Source organism: Hylaeus volcanicus, chromosome 8 (assembly GCF_026283585.1).
Source record: "Hylaeus volcanicus isolate JK05 chromosome 8, UHH_iyHylVolc1.0_haploid, whole genome shotgun sequence".
Lineage (NCBI taxonomy): Eukaryota > Metazoa > Arthropoda > Insecta > Hymenoptera > Colletidae > Hylaeus > Hylaeus volcanicus.
The window spans coordinates 11,007,878-11,027,282 of record NC_071983.1 but is presented as its reverse complement, the minus strand read 5'-3'; the positions used below and the strand labels follow the sequence as shown (position 1 = coordinate 11,027,282).

General features: G+C 35.9%; 2 protein-coding genes across 3 annotated transcripts; one reads left to right on the top strand and one right to left on the bottom strand.

The window, feature by feature from the left end:
* Positions 1-9: 9 nt before the first annotated feature.
* Positions 10-18,798, top strand: LOC128880871 (E3 ubiquitin-protein ligase Ubr3). The gene is made up of 28 exons (XM_054131398.1): positions 10-905; positions 1,019-1,232; positions 1,314-1,442; positions 1,529-1,794; positions 1,882-2,126; positions 2,202-2,319; positions 2,395-2,574; positions 2,653-2,879; positions 2,997-3,152; positions 11,726-11,907; positions 11,995-12,277; positions 12,358-12,524; positions 12,640-12,883; positions 12,951-13,110; positions 13,184-13,315; positions 13,527-13,679; positions 13,784-13,968; positions 14,059-14,485; positions 14,551-14,696; positions 14,784-14,930; positions 15,009-15,314; positions 15,390-15,618; positions 15,739-15,948; positions 16,031-16,308; positions 16,389-16,736; positions 16,833-16,964; positions 17,138-17,277; positions 17,360-18,798. Exons 1-28 carry the CDS (start codon positions 662-664, stop codon positions 17,475-17,477), a joined length of 5,766 nt encoding a protein of 1,921 aa, XP_053987373.1. The 5' UTR covers positions 10-661; the 3' UTR covers positions 17,478-18,798.
* LOC128880873 (uncharacterized) lies at positions 3,259-11,036 on the bottom strand. 2 transcript variants are annotated; one of them, XM_054131404.1, is made up of 9 exons: positions 8,658-8,850; positions 5,864-6,505; positions 5,579-5,720; positions 5,251-5,391; positions 4,970-5,187; positions 4,675-4,895; positions 4,359-4,597; positions 4,158-4,287; positions 3,259-4,085 (listed from the first exon to the last, which is right to left on the bottom strand). In XM_054131404.1, exons 2-9 carry the CDS (start codon positions 6,374-6,376, stop codon positions 3,758-3,760), a joined length of 1,932 nt encoding a protein of 643 aa, XP_053987379.1. In that variant the 5' UTR covers positions 6,377-6,505; positions 8,658-8,850; the 3' UTR covers positions 3,259-3,757. The 2 variants fall into 2 exon arrangements, with proteins under 2 accessions (XP_053987379.1, XP_053987378.1); XM_054131403.1 differs by lacking the exons at positions 5,864-6,505; positions 8,658-8,850 and adding an exon at positions 10,162-11,036.
* Positions 18,799-19,405: the final 607 nt, after the last annotated feature.

Here is a 19,405-nt window from a genome sequence, read left to right as displayed (position 1 = left end):
TTGAAAAAGAACAATCGAGTTAGTGGAGACAATCGAACGAAATGCGTTCATTGAAATCACGATTGGGTATTCTGTCATTGTTCCGTCGATAAGATAGACAAATTCTTGATCAGAGAGAAGAAGACGTACCGTAGAGAAATATAAGCTGTGGTCAATTGGTCGAACGATTGGTGATCGAGTGGTTTTACTGTTCCGTACAGTTCCGTAAATGCGGATGTGTGTCGGATCAAAGACGATTATTGTGCAAGTACCGAGTACTTCTCGAAACACGAAATCTGAAGGTCGATAATAAACCGTGGTTGAGACGAGTGGTGCGAGTTAACGGTCCCTTGGTGCTTTCGTCATGCTGTCAAAATTGATGAGGAAGACAGAGTTGACGGGAGATGCTCGCTGATATGGAGATTATCGAGAATCCTCTAGTCCGCGGGCCGCCTCTACTTAAAAGGTTTCCCGGAAGTTTTCACACGAGGAACACGCAAAAAGGTGCGAGTCGTCGGGCAACTTGCTGTCCTGTCGGCTTCCTAAAATTTTAACGTCGATATCATCTGATTCCCGACTTGACTCGCTCGTTTGTTTTCTATCTCACTTATCATCCTCGAAGGATACCGCAACACGTACCTAAATCAGTGTTATCCTCGCGTTGCGAGGTCCTTTTTTCGCGATGGCCTCGTCATCGAAGACTCCGTATCAAGAATTAATGGACATGGGCAAACGTGATGCAGCTGCTCGTATCTATGCAGAATGTAGCAGTAATCCAAACCGTAACACTAGTTGTCCACCTCATCTTAAGGGATTGTTAGATATACTCTTAGATCCTAGTACAGCCATCGATGAATGCGAAACCATCGACTGGTGTAAATGGTTGATGGCTGGTGGTCGTACTCCGGATGAATTTGCTAACGCAGGTATTGTACAAACTTTTTTCTTTTGATCACGAAAATGTTATAAATTTATCGTTAGCAATGTTATTGTATTAACCCTTGGAGGATATTTAACAAAATACATATAAATATTTTAGTGAGAATGTACGATAATGCTACAACATGTGGGCTGGTTTGGACTCCCAATTTTGTAGCATACCGTTGTCGTACTTGTGGTATATCGCCGTGTATGTCCCTGTGTACAGAATGCTTTAAAAGGGGCAATCACTATCGTCATGACTTTAATATGTTTCTCAGTCAAGCTGGAGGTGCATGCGATTGTGGTGATACATCGGTTATGAAAGAAACAGGGTAAGAATTTATATAATATATTAGGGTGGAATCATCTGAAATTATTTTTATCTATGAATGTATCATTTCTTGTCTTCATAGATTTTGCGATAGACATGGTCCAAAAGCTGCAGTTTGTAAATCTACTGCCCCTTCAGATTTATTGTGTGTAGCAGAAGCAATGATGCCTAGAATAATTCTTCGTTTTATTCAACATTTGCGCGATATCTGGTATTTTAAATATTTCTATATGTATTTTTAAAATTGTAAACATTGCACATTTCGTTTATAATAACTTTCTTTTCTGTTTATTTCAGTAAAGTTGACGGACCAGATTATAGAGTTGCTATCGAAGATGCAGATGGGTATTTAACCATGCTTCTTGACTTGAATAAAATGGGTGCATTAATGAGGAACGTTATTACATCGGCACTTACAAATCCGCAAAATTATAGAGATCTCATGAATCCGTCTGTCTCGACTGGACAGACAGAATACGATATTTATTGTCGGGATAGTAATAAAATATATCAAGATGCAGTGAACTCCTTACCAAATCCAGAACCACCTGATGAATACAAAGGTAAGCTTACGCGCATTCCGTCAACGTATATCGTTAATTTTTATGTGTATAGTTAAAAAAGAATTAATATCTTATTTCTTGTTTCAGACTGTGCATCGTTACAAGAACATTTAGAACATACTACTTTCTTAGAAGAATTAGTGTTCTGGACGGTAGCTTACGAATTTCCGCAAAAATTAGTTTGTCTATTATTGAACATGCTACCGGACCCCGATTATAAGGAAGCACTTACTTGCGCATTTGTACTACATTACAGTAGAATTTCGATGATACTTGAACGTTCAACAGATCCTGATACTTTGAGCAACAGAGTAGTCCACGTTAGCGTACAGGTGAGAATCGTAAATGAAGCAATATTTTCTCTCATAGAAAAAAATTTTTCCACGCCTTTGTGTTTTATATTTCAGCTTTTTAGTAACGAAAGTTTAGCATTGAAAATGGTGGATAAATTAAAATTATTACACGTTATGGTTATTAGTTTGAAATACATGATGAATAAGATTCTAATTAAGAATACCTTACACGGTATGTACGTTTTATGGCTTTATAATACTGAGATGTACGAAATCTGAAATTATATACAATTACTTTCGTTTTCAGACGCAGACAAAAATTTTCACTTTGTAGTAGACTGTGGTCGACAAGTGATGAAAGAACATTGTTATTGGCCTCTTGTGTCAGACTTGAATAATGTTCTTTCACATAAGCCCGTAGCTGTTCGATTTATGAGCGACAATACACTTTTGGAAATGTGGTTCGAGTTCCTGTCCATGTTTCAAGGTATCGTCTACCTTTCATAAAACATAATTATTAATTGGCGAAAGAATATTTTAAAGCTGTTCGTTGTTTTTGTTATAGGAATGAATGTTAATCAACGAGAATTAAGACAACATATTGAATTCGAACCTAATACGTACTATGCAGCGTTCAGTGCCGAGCTGGAAGCCAGCGCGTATCCGATGTGGGCCTTGGTTTCCCATTTGCGTGGTCCTGAAAGTGCAACTCTTAGTAAGAGAGTGCTTACGTTTTGTCTTACCGCTTTGCAAGATTGGTTAGATGCTGTGAATTACACGCATCCAAACGAAGTAAGTAAATTTGGGTATATGGACGGCTTACGATCTATTATAATTAAACACATTTATCATTTTATTTCTAGTACATTAATTATTTAATAATTTAATCCTTGCCCATGTTTGTTTCAGAGTGATAGTTTGCAAGTATCGTTTCATCTACCACTTCATCGATATTTTGCTGTGTTTATGTGTCAAGCTATTCGTCAACAAGGAGCGACACTTAATGAATTATTACCTTCTACTGATATGCTACATCTTTTAATGATGCATCCTTTACGAGTTCAGGTGAGTATACTTTTCTGCCTTTTGATATTCTTAGATTCCTTTGACCCGGGTCGTAAAATGCATACTTATTTTTTAAGTAACGTTATTGAAAAGTATGTACAAAATATGCGTTTAATGTGTTCTTGTTTATATTTGGTTAATTATAAATCACAGGACTTTGAGAAGTCAGTTTACAAAATAATCAACTAATACAGATTAATGATATAAATTTCTACTTGCATGAATATTTAAAAATTTTATGAAGTAACTGGATGTTTATAACCTAGCAAACCGTAGTTATTCGTGATTTTGACAAACAAATAGAAGATACGTGTCGAAGTTAATAGTATATTTTAATTTCAACTAAATGAAGTTTCAAATATCATATATATGCTAAGATGGCACAAAAATGAAAGAAACCAGAAATATTTGGTAAAGAACTATTTGAAAGAAAAATTGTTACAAATTTCGCAAATGTTATAAATGTCTGTGGAAACGGAACACGAATAACATTGTCAAACATAAATCAATGAAACAGGTATGAAAATGGAAATAATATATAAAAATAACGTTTACAAATTGCAAGTAATCAATATTACGCTTATATTACTAAATTTATAATGGTTTTAATTCACTAAGAATGGTGTACCAATAACCGGTTGTTCAGTTCCTAAATCAACTTGCAAATGCGGGCTAAAATCATATGTGATCAGTTTTAACGCCACGTATCCTCCAGACATGCTTCTGCCTTTATGAAATATTCCGGCACCCGCGATTGGCACCGGCGGATTTGATTCCACCCGTTGAACATCGATGAATGGTATCGTGTTTTGTGCAACATCCTCGGTACGACTACTTGGCGCAAAATTCAAATACTGATTTGGTTTTGAATCTGGCACTGTTGGTACAGAAAGACGAGTCGGTATATCGGCTTTTGCTAATTTCAGTTCATCTCTGCAAGTTAAAATAGCGGATAGAATAAATTGAACGAATAAACAAATTTGTCAAACAACGAAACAGGTTTACCTGTCAGTAGCGTCGTTAGCTATCCAGAAACTCTTTTCTAATGGTTTGTTTAGTTTTCCAGTTATGAAATCAAATGGTGACACCTTTATCTCTAAATTCAAGTGGCTTCCGAGCTTTCGAAATCTGACACCTAAAAAAGTCGACAATTGTTAATACAATTTTCACGATTAAAGTAAAAAGTGCAAGTTCGACATCATACACCTGTTAGAAGATGATCCTGAGCTGGTACCAAGTCGTCTAGATCTAAACCTCTTTCTTCCCAAGCTAAAGTGTGGTAATCAATGCCATTCTTTACATTCTTATCTAATATGTTGAAGGCCTCAATCGGTTTCCAGCTGACAGTTGTTTTATTGACGTTTCCACGTGGCAGTAGTTCACCTTCTTGTATTTCTATGTGTATTACTTGATTCACTTTCTTGAATGCAATGCCTGTTATAACCCTGAAACGAACAGCGTATTGTTATTAATGGAATCAACAATTTTTACTAAATCTCATTAAATTCTTCGTAACGTTTACTTATTATTCGCCACATCGGAATGGACACTTTGCAAACTGACATATCGATCAGACTTCGCGGTATGATCGTCGCAATAACAGAAACAATAACTGCAGTGCCAGAACAACCAACGCCACCAGCTTTCGACTTTAGTGTATCCATTCTTGCAGTAGCCCTTCTGTCCGTATACGATACCGTTTTCGTATTGTACACGTTCATATCTTCGGTTATAGTTTCTGTCCTAAAAATGTACGAAATGTATTTACGCACGGTATTCACCTTACGTCGTTTAACGTAAAACAAAATTCAATTTACCGAGGGACAAACCCACATGTCGGAGTCGACGTATTCGCATTCTAATATTTTACCATTACACTGACGTTGTTTAGCACAGTATTGATCTTTATAACATCCTTGCACTTTCGCGTACGAATAATAAGCACAATTTTGACGGCAAGATGATTCATGATTCAGATCTACTTCGTTTACTATGTATCCTTGAAACAGATCAATGAACTTTGTGTACGTTTCATCTGAAAAATGAATTCGCACGATCATAATCATTGGCGCGAGAGTGCGTAAACACACAAATTTACCTAATTCTTGTTTTCTCGCGTCGCATTTCCAAAGATCTCTAGGAGCAAAGGCCATAGCAGTTTTCACAGCTCTTACGGTTTCGGATGTTCTCGTCGCGTATTGTTGCGTTACTAGATCCATCTCGTCCGTGAAGTTAGACCCTAGATTAAATTTGTAAAAATATTTATCGCTTTCTGACATAGGAAAAGGTATATTAATGTACATTCTTAGAATTATCCACGGCGCCTTTGTCAAAGTCACCGATAGTTTATTTAAACGAAAAATAATTGAATAAGATATAAGAAAATGACAGCGAATTATACAGCTTACGCTCAATAATTGCTATACCTGGATTATAGACTCGTAGCAACATGTAAGAGAATTGTATCATGCTGTACCCTTTAATTTCCGTGAGAGTGACCGTGTTATATAGATTGTAGAGTAATTGTTGCAACGACTGTTGTTCGTTGCAAATTAACGAGGATGAATCCTGCACGTGCAAAATATAAATTCGGTCAGTAATTGCGTATATACAGGAGGTGTCGCTAAATATCAATTACTCGAGAGAGAAAAGAAACCGTCCGTTGTACATGAATACTATTAGAAATTTTGTCATTGTTGCTATTGTTGTACCTTGTAAGCTTTAACGAACAATTTGTCGTGTATTATGAAGTCGGTTACACGAGACAGCGCGTTTATTATCGATGCGTTTGGATCGTGTAATATAGTTTCGGAGAAATCTGCTAGTCTCTGAACATCAAGGGGCGCGGTATGGTTCAAAATTTCACTTTGCATTTGCCTGAAAACTTTGTACAGCCCGTCGATACTTCTCAATTCGTTTTCAGTTCGAGCCCATAGCAGAATCGAACTCAACGGATTCAAGTATTCGTAACCACCGCTTGGAAACTTTTGTTCCAGCTCGTTCCCAAAGGTCTTGTAACTCTTTATAAGACTGAAATACTTTTCGTCTTCGAATCCTACGACCCCGAAGCTCGCCTGCGATAAATCTCTTTCTAACGTTTCTTGCAGTCGAAGGAGTTTGTATCTCATTTCATCAATTATCGTGGCATCCTTATTCAAAGCACATTTTACTCTCCATACTATCGAGAGAAAAAGCAGGCAGGGGATAAATTTCGTTTTCTTCATTTCTTTTTTTTTTTTATATATATATATTTATTTATCTTTCGATGCGCCTTCGGTTTTGTTTATATTCTATTTAATTACACACGGAGAGAGGTGGAGTCTCTATTTCCGATCCATTACATCCTGCGATACCTACGTGTGCATATGTAGGTTACAAGACTTGTGTGATAACGTATATGCAATTTTTATTCTCTCAGGCTTCAATTCGCGGCTGAATAACACTGTCCAACAAATTTAAACTTTTTTTTAAATTCCGCGATATCCACTAGGTGATTCTTATAGGTTTATCAGATTCTGATACGAATCTGAAAGTGAAATTGCTCCATCGCCCTTAGTTTTCGAGAAATTCGAGATTTTGTAAATACGGTCGATTTTTAGAGAAAACGTAGTACTACTTGCGACCTGGGTGAACAACTTTTCATTAATATTCAGTATAATTATAGATAAATAGTACAATACAGATTTTATTTACGACTACGTGGAAGAATGTAAAAGCAAAGTTTGAACGTATTTAGGAAGATCAATATTGAAACAATTGGCTTGCAACCATTATAATACCCTTGGTAAACGTTTTTATGCCTCCCGGTACGTTATACATATAATATTCGGTATACATACAGATAGCTTACAAACACATGTAAAGCGAGCTTGATATAAGGGTCGAATGCGTTGATTATCTTAAAACTAGATACCTCGGTAGTCAAATTGAAACGATATCGCGTGTCTCATTCGTGGAAAAGATAACGAAAGCGTCATTTAGTTCGCACGATTGTAATTTACGCTGCACATAGATTGGTCCTTGATTAATGCCCTTTCCCTGGATTATATTTAATTTATTTACAATGAGTCACATCCGCGTGTAATGATTAACACTTCCGGTCGTTTAGAGCTTTTCATCCGTATCACTATTTTGCGAATTTCTGTATAGAGTATTTTCTAACTTTTTCGTGGAAATGTTTAGGAAGCAACGTTTCTCGAAAAGAATTGAAAAATAGTACGGTCAAAGTCCTGTTTTTAATTGATCGCGGTTTAAAAACTTCTTCCTATCGATATCGCTAAATGTCTAAGTTCATAACTACGCAATTACATGTGACCTGTACGAGATATTTACTCTAAAGAACGTAAATGATTGAACAAAAATTAGTTCGATCGTATCAGGAGTCCTACCTAAGGTTTCTTTTATGTACAGTGCGATCTTATTAAGCAGACTTTTTACACGGTCTTATTTCATTTAGAAAAGCCACACTTTTTAAATAACAATTAATTTCTGTAATATGGTATTAGGTTGTCCCAAAAGTTTCTTTCGCTTTATTAACACGTTGCCTGCCAAACGAATATTCTTGAAAATTTCTGCTAAGATTGAATATTATTTAGACTATCGGAGTCTAGGTAATGAAACATTTATCGTGGTATTCAGTTTTGTAATTACATCAAAATTCAAGAATTTCATTTAGATTCATCTCCTGTGACGTCCAACTTTCAGAATTGATCTTTTTAGTTCTTGAGTGAAAAACACTGTCACCCATACATGGGTGACATGGCGATCAACGTGTTAATAAGTAATACATGCACAATATTTTATGTTTTATGTTACATTACTGAATTGTGCACGATTCATTTTGCTCCATTACTGTTACAACATGAATATCTATGAAATTAGATTATCTATTTATATAAACACGACCACATAAAATAATTGAGTGCAACTCGCGAAAGAATCTTTCGGGACAACCTAACATTTTAAAGAAGGATGTTCTTTATAATCTTCGCGATCAAGGGTACATGTTACTCAATTCATCAATTACGCCGAATAATTACTATCGACGAAAACGTAACAAGTGGAAGCGTAATAGTAACGAAACGTACGTTTGAATATCGAACAGTTTTCACAGAATACGCGAAATATTTTCGAATTACTCGTGTTTAAATAGGATAGACTTTGTCCACGAAAACAGTCATACGGCACAAAAAAACGATGGAAGAAACTTTGAGGTAGTACTGTTATTCCAGCGCGATATCTCGGGACAAGATCTCTCGAAACTATCTGTTGAATTCAACGATATTTATACGATAATAGATTCGTCGAGAACCCAAGAAAAATTTAGTTGCTTCGTCAACCCATATTGTTAAAGCATACTGTCAAAAGCTTTCACTGTAAACGAGCGCAGAGCAGTGTTTCGAAGTATATGGATCACAGGAGGACAATGGGGTCAATCGAAACCGTTTCGATGACGATAAACAATAATTGGAACCTGAGAGAATATCGTAGCAGAATTCCTCTTACGTTGATTACTATTTGAAAGTTCTTTAGCTGCGAACTGTAACTCGAGTTGTTCGAATCCCTGTCACGATATGCACTGTTGCACAAACATTCGTTCTCGGTGATCGTTTCTCGGAACTGTATTGCCGAGCGTGCTTTTCATACGACGAAAGAAAGCAGCGAGACGAACACTTTTCTCGGTTGCTCAGACACAACTGAGAATTTCGCATCGTTCTCCCGTCATTTTGCTCGATGTTCCCTTCCCTCTTGCCCTAAAGAGTCGTTTAATGGCGCATACGTATCTCTGCGCATGCTCCTCTTCATTCTTATTCTCCTTGACGTTTATACAAAGTGCATTGCATCGCCGAGAAAAACATTCTACGTCGACTCTTCGACCGAGATCTCGGTTCATGTGGAGCATAAAAAAATATCCTACCTAACTATAAACGTTCCTTTACGAAAATTATTTCGTAACGTTTCTTATCAACGACTCTTATCAAATACTCATTATCTTCCATGAGAAAAAAAAAACAGGAAATATGTAATTTCTATAGTAGTTTGGTACAGATAGAATTGTACGCGAAATAGTGTCTCTTCCGTATCGCGCTTATTGTTTCCTTTGTCGAATTTATCATGTACCGTGAGGTAATCGGCACAATACGTACAAAAGAAACTCCAGACGAACATGCATCGCGAAGATTTCGAATTGTCGATGTATTCTTATTTGTCAAAATTAATCTTGACCTTACTATGTTATGCGTTAAATTATCAGCTAATTTTTTTTACACACCGTTCGTGAAACAAGATATATTAATTCGAAGTACCGTGAACAATACAGGGTGTCTCAAAAACATTGTAACACCTTGAAAGGGGTGGTTCAGGAGGTGATTTGAAACAACTTTTTCCTTAGCGAAAATGTTGTCCGAGGCTTCGTTGAGGAGATATTAATAAAAAAAACCCGACCAATCAGAGCGTGAGTATGCCGGTTGAGCGTAGGCTACACGATAGGCGGCCGCGCTCATACGCTACCGCGAGCGCTCCAACGGTATACGCGCGATCTGATTGGTCGGGGTTTTCTGTTAATATCTGCTTAACGAAGTCTCGGACAACATTTTCGCTAAGGAAAAAGTTGTTTCAAATCACCTCCCGAACCACTCCTTTCAAGGTGTTACAACATTTTTGGGACACCCTGTATTGAGAACGGACCATTTGATAGTTTAATTTGTTACTGCTTTGTCGCTATATCAACGTTACTATAGAGCTTGTAAAACGCGTAACGTCGGATGTCACTTGATCACTACGATAATAACCCGCACCTAATACTTCTGTCACGATATGACTTTTGTTACGAGATTCCAATAGCAGACATTCTTGTCTCGAAGATATCCTCGATCGAAAATGTTTATCATCGACAACTTGAAAGAATCGTAGATTTATTTCACGTGTAAATGTAAAGTTAGAGAATTGAAACGATACTCGGGGGAAAAAGTACGAAATGAAAAATATTTGAAGTATCGTCGTTACTTACTCTCATCTGTTTCGACAATAGCACAAGAATACTTGTGGTGAAGGATTCTTCGGACCAAGGAACAACGATTCGATGTATACTCTTCAAAAGATCTGGAAGAGCGCCTGATCTGGAAGAGACACACGTCCTCGCGAAATCTTCCAACGTGTATCTCTCGTATTTCCTTTGTGACTCGACGTAGGTCAAAAAATTCTTATACAAATCATTGATTTGGCCCAGATATTGATCGACCGTACGTAATTTATGATCCAGCCTTTCTTCCAAGGGTAAATCCGTTAAAAGTTTAGCCATAATCGTGTCGATGCGTATTTCCATTTTGTCTTGGTAATTGTCGATTTTTTCTGATACTTCCGATATCTGTCTCGCTATTTCTTTCTCCATTCTACGAACGAACGGGTAACTGAAGTCCACATCTCCAGGATTTCTGGAACGTATTAATTCCCATGATTCAAGAATGTCCATCAATACTTCGCCTCCGAATCTTAACGTGTCTCTTGCATCTATAATATTGCTCAAATCGAATCCGTTTATAGACTGTCCTAGACTAAGTAGGAAACATAAGCAAACTATTTTTGAATTAATTGCGATCATCTTCACTCAGTCGAATTTCAAACTTGCAAGCGAAACAAGTTTTATGTAGAAAGTAAACCGCGGTATTGGCACATGTATCACTGGTCGAGTCCTGTTCAGCTTCTTTTTTCCTTTCTTGGCCGATCGTTGTCTTCTCCTTGTTAATAGCGCGAGTCAGAAAGAGTTATGGAGAGAGCAACAAACATCGTCAAAGAGTTGTTAAGATCGATCACGCGTGGAACAATCGAGTTCAGCTCTTCCAAAACTGAGTATCTGGTCCTCGTTCATTGAAGGTTAAGCTCGGTTGAGCCGTTACGAACTGACAACACAGCGGTTTGTAATGTTTCCCAGTGTCGGGATTGGTCGACTTCGTGGGGGGAATGCCATGACACCACGAGTAAAAGTCACACAGAGGAAACACAATGTCCAGATATTTCAGAAGTCATGATTCATATTTTCCCTCCCCTATGCGTAGCTTATTGTTCATGAACATGTATACTATTGGATTCCTAAACTTTTAACTTGCATTTTCGGACTTTTCAGGTAAAAAACTACAAGATTTGATAACTTTTAACAAGAAAAGAAAAAATGGGCCTCTGAGACAAAGTTCAGCCATATTATTTCATTTTTCATACGATTATATTATATCTGATCTAAACTGATAAATGTATCAATAATACAAATTTTCCTCTATACGTACACCCATTCCTTTCTCTAACGATCCTTAAATATTCTAACAATATGCAAGTTATCGAAATTTTTGTTATCCTATTCTTAACATCGTCTTATAATAATTACTCATCAAATTACGGTCGCGATAAGACACGGCAGAAGTGAAAATTACGTCAGGCGCCAAACTGTTTTGTTTTCAAAAGTACCGTTACATACTCACGTATCGTCCATCCGTTGAAAGATAATGTCTGCAGATACTTTTAAATTTATACTATCGATTTCTTTACTTCGAAAATTATGTTTAACGAGTATGTTTATTCAGGTTGCCTGTTTTGAAGTTTTGAATGGATTGTGGGTCCGTAATGGACTTCAAATAAAAGGTCAAGCTATGACATATATACAGTGCAATTTTTGCAATTCTATGGTGGACGCGGATCTTTATCTGTTGCAAGTTTGCGCGACTAAATTACAACCTGATGTCTTTCTAAACACCGTTATCGAAAAGTAAGCTTACGATATACATATTATAATAAATCTATTTCTTTGTTTCGTTGGTTTCATGCTTAAAATAATAACTTATGATTGTTTTAGGTTTCATGTAAAGGAATGGATGAGCTTTTGTTTATATCATACACGACAAAATGAATATCTAGAAGGAGAACACGATACTCCTATGTTGGAAAGTTGCTTAACATTTCTGGCTACATTGGTTAACGTTCGAACAAATTTAGGGTTGTCTGATCCTGAAATGTCATGTTTGGAACTAGTTACTTTATTATGTATGGGGGACAAGACCCATAGTCAGTTAATGGAGTTGATGCCTGAACGCTGTGGCACCCCGCAAAATAGAGATTTTGAATCTGTTTTGGCCGATGTACGTAGTATTTCTCTCGTGTATTTCAAATATATATCTCTAAATAAATATAAAATTTCACTTATACGATATGGTTACAGATAGCGCAGTATAGAGCTCCAAATTTAGAAGCTAGCGGTAACATGCAACAGGGAATGTACGGCCCTAAACCACGCGTGTGGGATGAATTATTCGATCCTTTGCATGTTTTATTAAGGGCAGTGCATAGGAGAGATTTTCAGATATCGATGGATCGTTTTACGGAATAGTAAGTGATAAATCTTATCGAAATAATCCAATTTCTTAAGGAACAAAAAGTATTCATGCTTTTTTGTAAATTCGAAATGTATTTCGTCGTTACATACAAGTTTTCAAATTTGTAGCGTCAAACAATCGGGCAAGTTAAAAAACAGTGCAACAGCATGGCCACCATTTAGACATCCTGCTCCTGTTTCACCTGATTACGACGATCCACGGTGTGTGTTACGCACCAAAGTTTTTCATGCTATGATTTTAATAATTCTTTACAAGGCTGTGTATGGACATAATATATCAGAGCATGTCATGGCACTGACTATTTACTTATTAGAGATGGCAGTAATTACTGCGGAAGTACCTGACAAATCTGTAAGTAACGAATATTTTCTTTTATGTTTAATTATTTTAACTGTATTTCCTTCTTTTATTTTATTAGACGAATCCTTTGTGTCAGTACAACAGCGACACGTCGTCTCGCGTAATAAAAGATATGGATTTGTCTAGTTGGTATACAAGTGATAATTTGTCTGAAAATCTTAGGACGGTAATACCTCAAGTTATTAAAGTTCAAGAATCAGAACCAAGTAGTTCAGACAGTACGTAAAATCATCACTTACTCTGTTTGTTGCTTGTTTCGAATTTAATTGTCTTATACTCATCTTTCTTTAGGTGAACTGGAATGGGAAATTCAAGGTGAGATGACAGAAGTAGCAACTTCGCTTATGTTAAATGATGAAGGCTCCTTAGAAGTTCTGTCTCTTCCATCTTTACCTTCTTTACCAGCTTTACCTGCAACAAATGGTGGGTTCTAACTTTTTATTTTTCATATCATCACACATTTTAGTTTATTTATGTATAAGCTACAAAGGGACTATATTTTTTATATAAATTATGATACAGTTAAAATATTTTTGATCACCAAAAAAAATATTTATAGATCAGATTTAATATTGTAAAATGTAATATGCAATGACATAGTATTTTTTTTTTCTTTTTTTTTACTATTTTATAGCACGTTTTCATATGACTATTGTACCTGAAGGTGAAATTGTTGCTATATCAGATAGTAATACCGACGATGAGTTATTACCTCTACAAAGAGCTTTGCCACCATCTACAGAAGAAACCATGGCTGTAGCACTTGAACAAGCTCCTTCATCGAACAGTATGTTATCTGTACTCGTTTTTTCTTAACTGTGGTTATATCCTTATTTTCAATATTGTACATATTATACAGAAATTCTGTTAATATTTATGAATTGTACATAGATATGGTCAGTGGACAACGTGCTATATCACCTGAGCCTCCACGGCTTGCTATTATGGCTGGGAATGAAATTGTTCCTGCTCAAACGGTGTATTCGAGACTAAGTACTTCCGGAATAACAACAACGACGGAAATCGTTCCATCTACATCAAATTCTCACAAACACTTCAAGAGAAGAGAACTTCTGGTAATAATTAACATTTATTTACGTTATACTATGTATTTTTTTATAATGTTTTCGCTTCGATTCATAACTTCACGATCTTTTCTTTTTTAGAGCGGGCAAATGCAACCAAAAACAGTGAAAGTAGGCGAGAGTATAATTTCGTTACTGTTGAGGTTACACTCGCAATTGTCAGGTGTTCCAGATAGTTATAATCCAGATCAAAGTGCAACGGCGGATAACGAAGCTAGTAGTAGTTCAGCTGCTGCGCAACCTAAAGAGTCAAGGATCGGTGACGGCCCATACTTTATCGCGCAGCTTCTTAATAAAATAGCAAATCTAGATCCCATGTGCAAAGATACTATTGTTGATACTAGAAACAAGCTATGGCTCCCTATGCAGGAGTGCGAGGATAAACAACGCGAGAGGGAGCATCGGGAAAGAGAAGAGAGACGGAGACGGGCGAAAGAAAGGCAGCAGAAACTTATGGCTGAATTTGCCGATAAGCAAAAACAGTTTATGGAGAAAGCGATGAAAACAGGTAAAATAAATATGGAAATTGAATAAATAAAGCTCATAACTTAAAACAAAACTTACAACTTCCAGATGAAGCAGGAGTGTCTGGTATGGATTGGGATCAGGACGATAATACAACCAAATTAACTAGCAAGAAGGAATATGATTGTGTTATTTGCAATCAAACTACTCCCAGTAGTGAACACGCACCTATGGGTCTTGTTGTATTAGTTCAGGTAGTAGATAAATACCTTCATTCGATACTAAATTCTTCTTATGAAATTAGCGTAGTACTACTTTATATATTCTGTTTTTTTTTTAAGGCAACAAGTATTACTGGACATGAGCGACAACAAACAGAACGACTGGTCCTACCTACGTCTGATGATGATCCGCCTATACCAAAGGGTGACACGCGTGGTGCCCACTTTGATCGAACAATGGAGGAAATGACAAACCATTTCGAAACTGTAAACACTTTGATCTGACTTTGTGAAGTTAGAGATGGTGATAAAGCAAGTTATGTAATCTTAATTTAATCATTATAGGTTTCGTGGGCGTTGGCTGTTAACTTGGGCTGGGAAGGTGGCGTTCATGTACAAACGTGCGGACACCACTTGCATCTAGATTGTTTAAAGTCATATTTACAGTCTCTTCGTAACCAGCAAAGACACACTCTTGCAGTGGACAGCGGCGAATATCTCTGTCCACTTTGCCGACAGTTAGCTAATTCCGTTCTTCCTCTTTTTCCGAAATATGAAGAATGCGCGGCAGTGGTGCAGTCTCGTCATGCCTCCTTTTCTACAATACTCTCGGAGCTGAACAATTTTCTGAGAGAGATACGACGAAATCCAGTATGTTTTCGAAATTTCGATTAGGATTAAGTTTCAGGTTTTTCGATGATTAAACACGTTACGTTTATTATTTAGGTCTCGAGAAATTTGGCTGTGGCAATGGGAAAAGTCATGGAGGATATGACGAATTGCACATACTTAAAATATAAGCAAAAGAACTGTTCTCCTAGTCACCGAAGCTTGTTCCTTTTTGTAACTTCTGTAGCTCGAACTAATTTTGAAGTTGAACTCGTTCAACGCGGTGGATCGTTGTGCATCCCCTCACCCACTACGATACCTTTGACACCCAAACGTGATTGTATTGGTAAATTACTTTCAATTATGTACTTCAATTTGTATTACATGTATTAACTACATTGCCAGTGATACCCAAGCGAGTAATACATTGTCTAATTTATATTTGAAAACATAACCTTACTTTCAGTTGCACTTCTTCACGTTTTGGCAATGCATACGAGGATACTGACAGCGTGGCCAGTACATCGCACTTGGCAAGAGCTCTGTGGGATTCCCGCCGAACCTGTCACTCCACTCGCTCTGACACGCCACGAGAGAGAAATCCCTTTGCTTTTGAGAGATCCGACTGCTCTTCTTATACAGTTCATATTATTACTACCCCTACATTTGGATCAAAGTATGCCCATGTCTATATATATATGAATTCACTTTGAAGAAGTTCGTAACTCTTTACATAACCAAACAACAATTCTTTTCAGCGTATTTCTTTAGTGTGATAAAAGTAATGTACAACTTATTGTACTATCAAGTGATATTACAAATAAGTTGTGGTTTCACGCCTGCAGAAAGAAATACAATTTTGAGGAGAGCCCAATACGGCGAACGGCCTTCTACGTCTTCGGAAATTATACTCTCTAGAATCATCGAATACTTCAATAAAAGTGAACTTTACCGCACAGAAGATGGTACGTACAAGCCATCTACTTCGTCGTCTACATCGTACGCAACAATTAAAATGCACATAATCGAGAAGCAGGTCAGTGTAAACAGTTGATAATTTAATTATAGTTATTAGGAAAACTGGGTCGTATTAATACAGAAATTATGTTATTTCAGATACAATCGTTGTGCTTACCATTCTTACGAGTAGCTGCATTACTTCGCTACCATTTGTACGAACAACCTTTACCCTTAATTACAGCACCACAGACTGAATTCATGATATTAGTTTATTATTTGGAATTAGTTTCGGAAGACATGGATTGGAATGTCTATCATACAGCGGTAACTTTGAACTGGAAAGATAGCGAAGCAAGTGTTTCGGTACCACGTCTATGGTGTGATCAGATTCTCGCTTTTGCGAATCGAACTAACGCAGCGAGAAATTTGATTCTGGAACAACACATATCGTGGCAGGTACCGAAGTTACTCAGTCTTCCTAGAGAATACGATAAAATTTTTACGGTAAGAACTACTTACAGTATACGTTACTATTTAAATATTTTTTTTTATTTTTGTTTGATTTTGATTAATCACTGTATTTTTCTTTATATTTTACAGTACTATCATAAACGACAATGCCGTCAATGTCATTCAATTCCACATGAGATTAGCATCTGTTTGTTGTGTGGCACCATTGTTTGCTTAAAACAAAGCTGTTGTAAACAGATGAACGTTTGCGAAGCTGTTCAAGTAAGTTTTATATAGGAATATTTCTTTATTCTTGTTTCCTTCTTATTGAATAACTCTTAATTAGAGACCACGGTTTTGAACGTGTATTTAGATATCCGGGTGTCCGCGTATTTCGATACCCGTGAAATAGGGATCTCTACTTTTAATTGTACGAATATAATTGCATTTTGCAGCATTCAATCGATTGCGGCGCTGGAACTGGTATATATCTGGTAGTAACATCGACTTATATTATTGTAATTCGAGGTCGACGAGCCTGTTTATGGGGCTCTTTGTATCTCGACGATTTTGAAGAGGAAGATAGAGATCTGAAGTACGTAATTTATCTTCAGCAGTACACTTTCCCTTTTTAAGATTCAAAAACAGTGTTTAATGTATTGATATTTTCATTACAGACGCGGGAAACCTTTGTACCTAAGTCAAGACAGATACCAATTATTGGAACAGCAGTGGCTAGCGCATAGGTTTGATCACACGAAAAAAACATGGGTATGGCATCGTGATTCACTGTAACAGTTCTAGGGCGTTATAAATCGATTATTTTTTAAACAAGTTGAAGACTTTCAACATGTTTATTCCCATACAATGCCTCGCCAAAAAATAACAGCGCTTTAAGAATTAACAGATCGCTCGAATACTGTATGGATATTATATTTATTACGATGCAAGTAAGTAGACTTAATATTGAATGAAAGTATTATAAACAAAAAACGAGCTGAGAGCTGAACTAAAATTGTTTATAGTCACAACACCTGAAAGATTATATCTGAAAAAATGTATGTTTTGAATTAAACCTTGTACATTTTATTTAAGAAAAAAAATATATAAATATATATATAAATATATATATTACGTCCTTTAAAAAAAAAGTACTTATCTAGTGAGTAGCATTTGTACTTTAGAGACGGAAACGATTTAATTCGTTAGTCGAAATTTTTGGTTATGCTAGAAAGTGAATAAGTTATGTTTTGGAAAATAATTAATTTCTTATTATTAATGAAATTTCCTTGTTGAGGTGGATTAAGTTTAGTGTGTGCCTTTTTAAAAGAAAAATACAAAAAGATAATCCGTTACGTCCTATAATTTATTACTGTAATTACTTTACCGATTATTAAAAATCTATATTTCAAAAGCATATTTTGTATTTAGATTATTCAGAAATAGAATTTTCTAGTTTACCATAGTTTAATCATCATAAACTGAAAAGTGCAAAGTGCGTTATACTAGATTTGTAAATACGACAAAATCAAAGACTGATGTCTTTATTGTAGGAACTCTGTTTCTGAATAAGTTTAGTAACGAATCGAGCATGATACTAAAATCTCTGTATAATTTATCTGTAGTATCTCACTTAAAAGAACTCTAAATCGTTCTGGCAAACCTATAAGAATGATTACGACTGTTTACGAATTGCTAGCTACAAGGTGAAGGGAAAAATTTCATGTACACATATAACATTGGCAGAAATATTGTTCTAGTAAGAAACAATTGTACAGCGATGTTTTAGTCGTAACGAGATCGGCGTGCAAATTACGTTCAGCATATCGAATTAAGATCTTTTCGATTATTAATAAATGACCAGAGTCAGGCAGTGTAGTAATAAGCAAGATCGTTAACACCGCATAACTATTATTGTAAAATTTCCTCTTGTAAAAATAGCTTTTGTTCCAATTTCATAATGCGAATTCTTTTAAAGCAGTTTATAAGAGACTGTTAGTCAATATGTCGCGGATCAATGAACTTGCGATTCAGACAATATTTGATGCATTATTTTTCTGTATGCATATTATGGGCTGTGTATATTAAACTATATAAATTCATTTTATCGAACGAACTATTTATCTACTCGCTGAATTTTTTCGCACCGGTGCATAAATACCAATTAAGACATTGAAATGTAGCAAATAAGTTGTTATTGCTTCAGAAGCAAATTTATGCAAACATTAATGCAACTAAAAAATTCCCTTTTGAAACTTTGCTCTCAAATAATTTTTTGATACTCACTAAAACGGTGTTTTTATAACACACACTTTCTGTTGAAGAATTTTGATTTTTGTGATACTACCAATTATTGAGGCAGAAAATTGCTTCGTCTAGACGTAGATCACTAAATATGTAAATATGTAATAATGATAGGACGCCACACAGTACGATTATTAGTTCAAGCAAGATAATCTGTGTATAGTTAGATGTTTTTAGGAATGTCCGCTTATAACATTAAGAATTTACGAACATTACATTAAAAAGTGCTAAAACGTAAATAATAATAGCAATTATCGATTTTGTTCAATGTATAAATAAAAACAATTCTATTAAACGAAAAAACTTTGTATTAACGATAATCATCTGAAACTATTTCTTAAGCCAATGATTCTTAATCACTGCGCCACGAATAATTGTAATGCCTTTTTATTTTTTGTGAAAGAAAATTAATTATTCCT

What these genes read in the sequence shown, in the direction of transcription:
- LOC128880871 (XM_054131398.1), top strand. Translation starts at nt 662, where the DNA reads ATGGCCTCGTCATCGAAGACTCCGTATCAAGAATTAATGGACATGGGC. An exon ending in TCAAGAGAAGAGAACTTCTG is followed by an intron (nt 13,969 to 14,058) that starts GTAATAATTAAC and finishes TTTCTTTTTTAG; the next exon opens with AGCGGGCAAATGCAACCAAA. An exon ending in ACCCCTACATTTGGATCAAA is followed by an intron (nt 15,949 to 16,030) that starts GTATGCCCATGT and finishes AATTCTTTTCAG; the next exon opens with CGTATTTCTTTAGTGTGATA.
- LOC128880873 (XM_054131403.1), bottom strand. Translation starts at nt 10,752, where the DNA reads ATGATCGCAATTAATTCAAAAATAGTTTGCTTATGTTTCCTACTTAGT. An exon ending in TCAGGATCATCTTCTAACAG is followed by an intron (nt 4,288 to 4,358) that starts GTGTATGATGTC and finishes CGACTTTTTTAG; the next exon opens with GTGTCAGATTTCGAAAGCTC. An exon ending in GCTAACGACGCTACTGACAG is followed by an intron (nt 4,086 to 4,157) that starts GTAAACCTGTTT and finishes TTTAACTTGCAG; the next exon opens with AGATGAACTGAAATTAGCAA.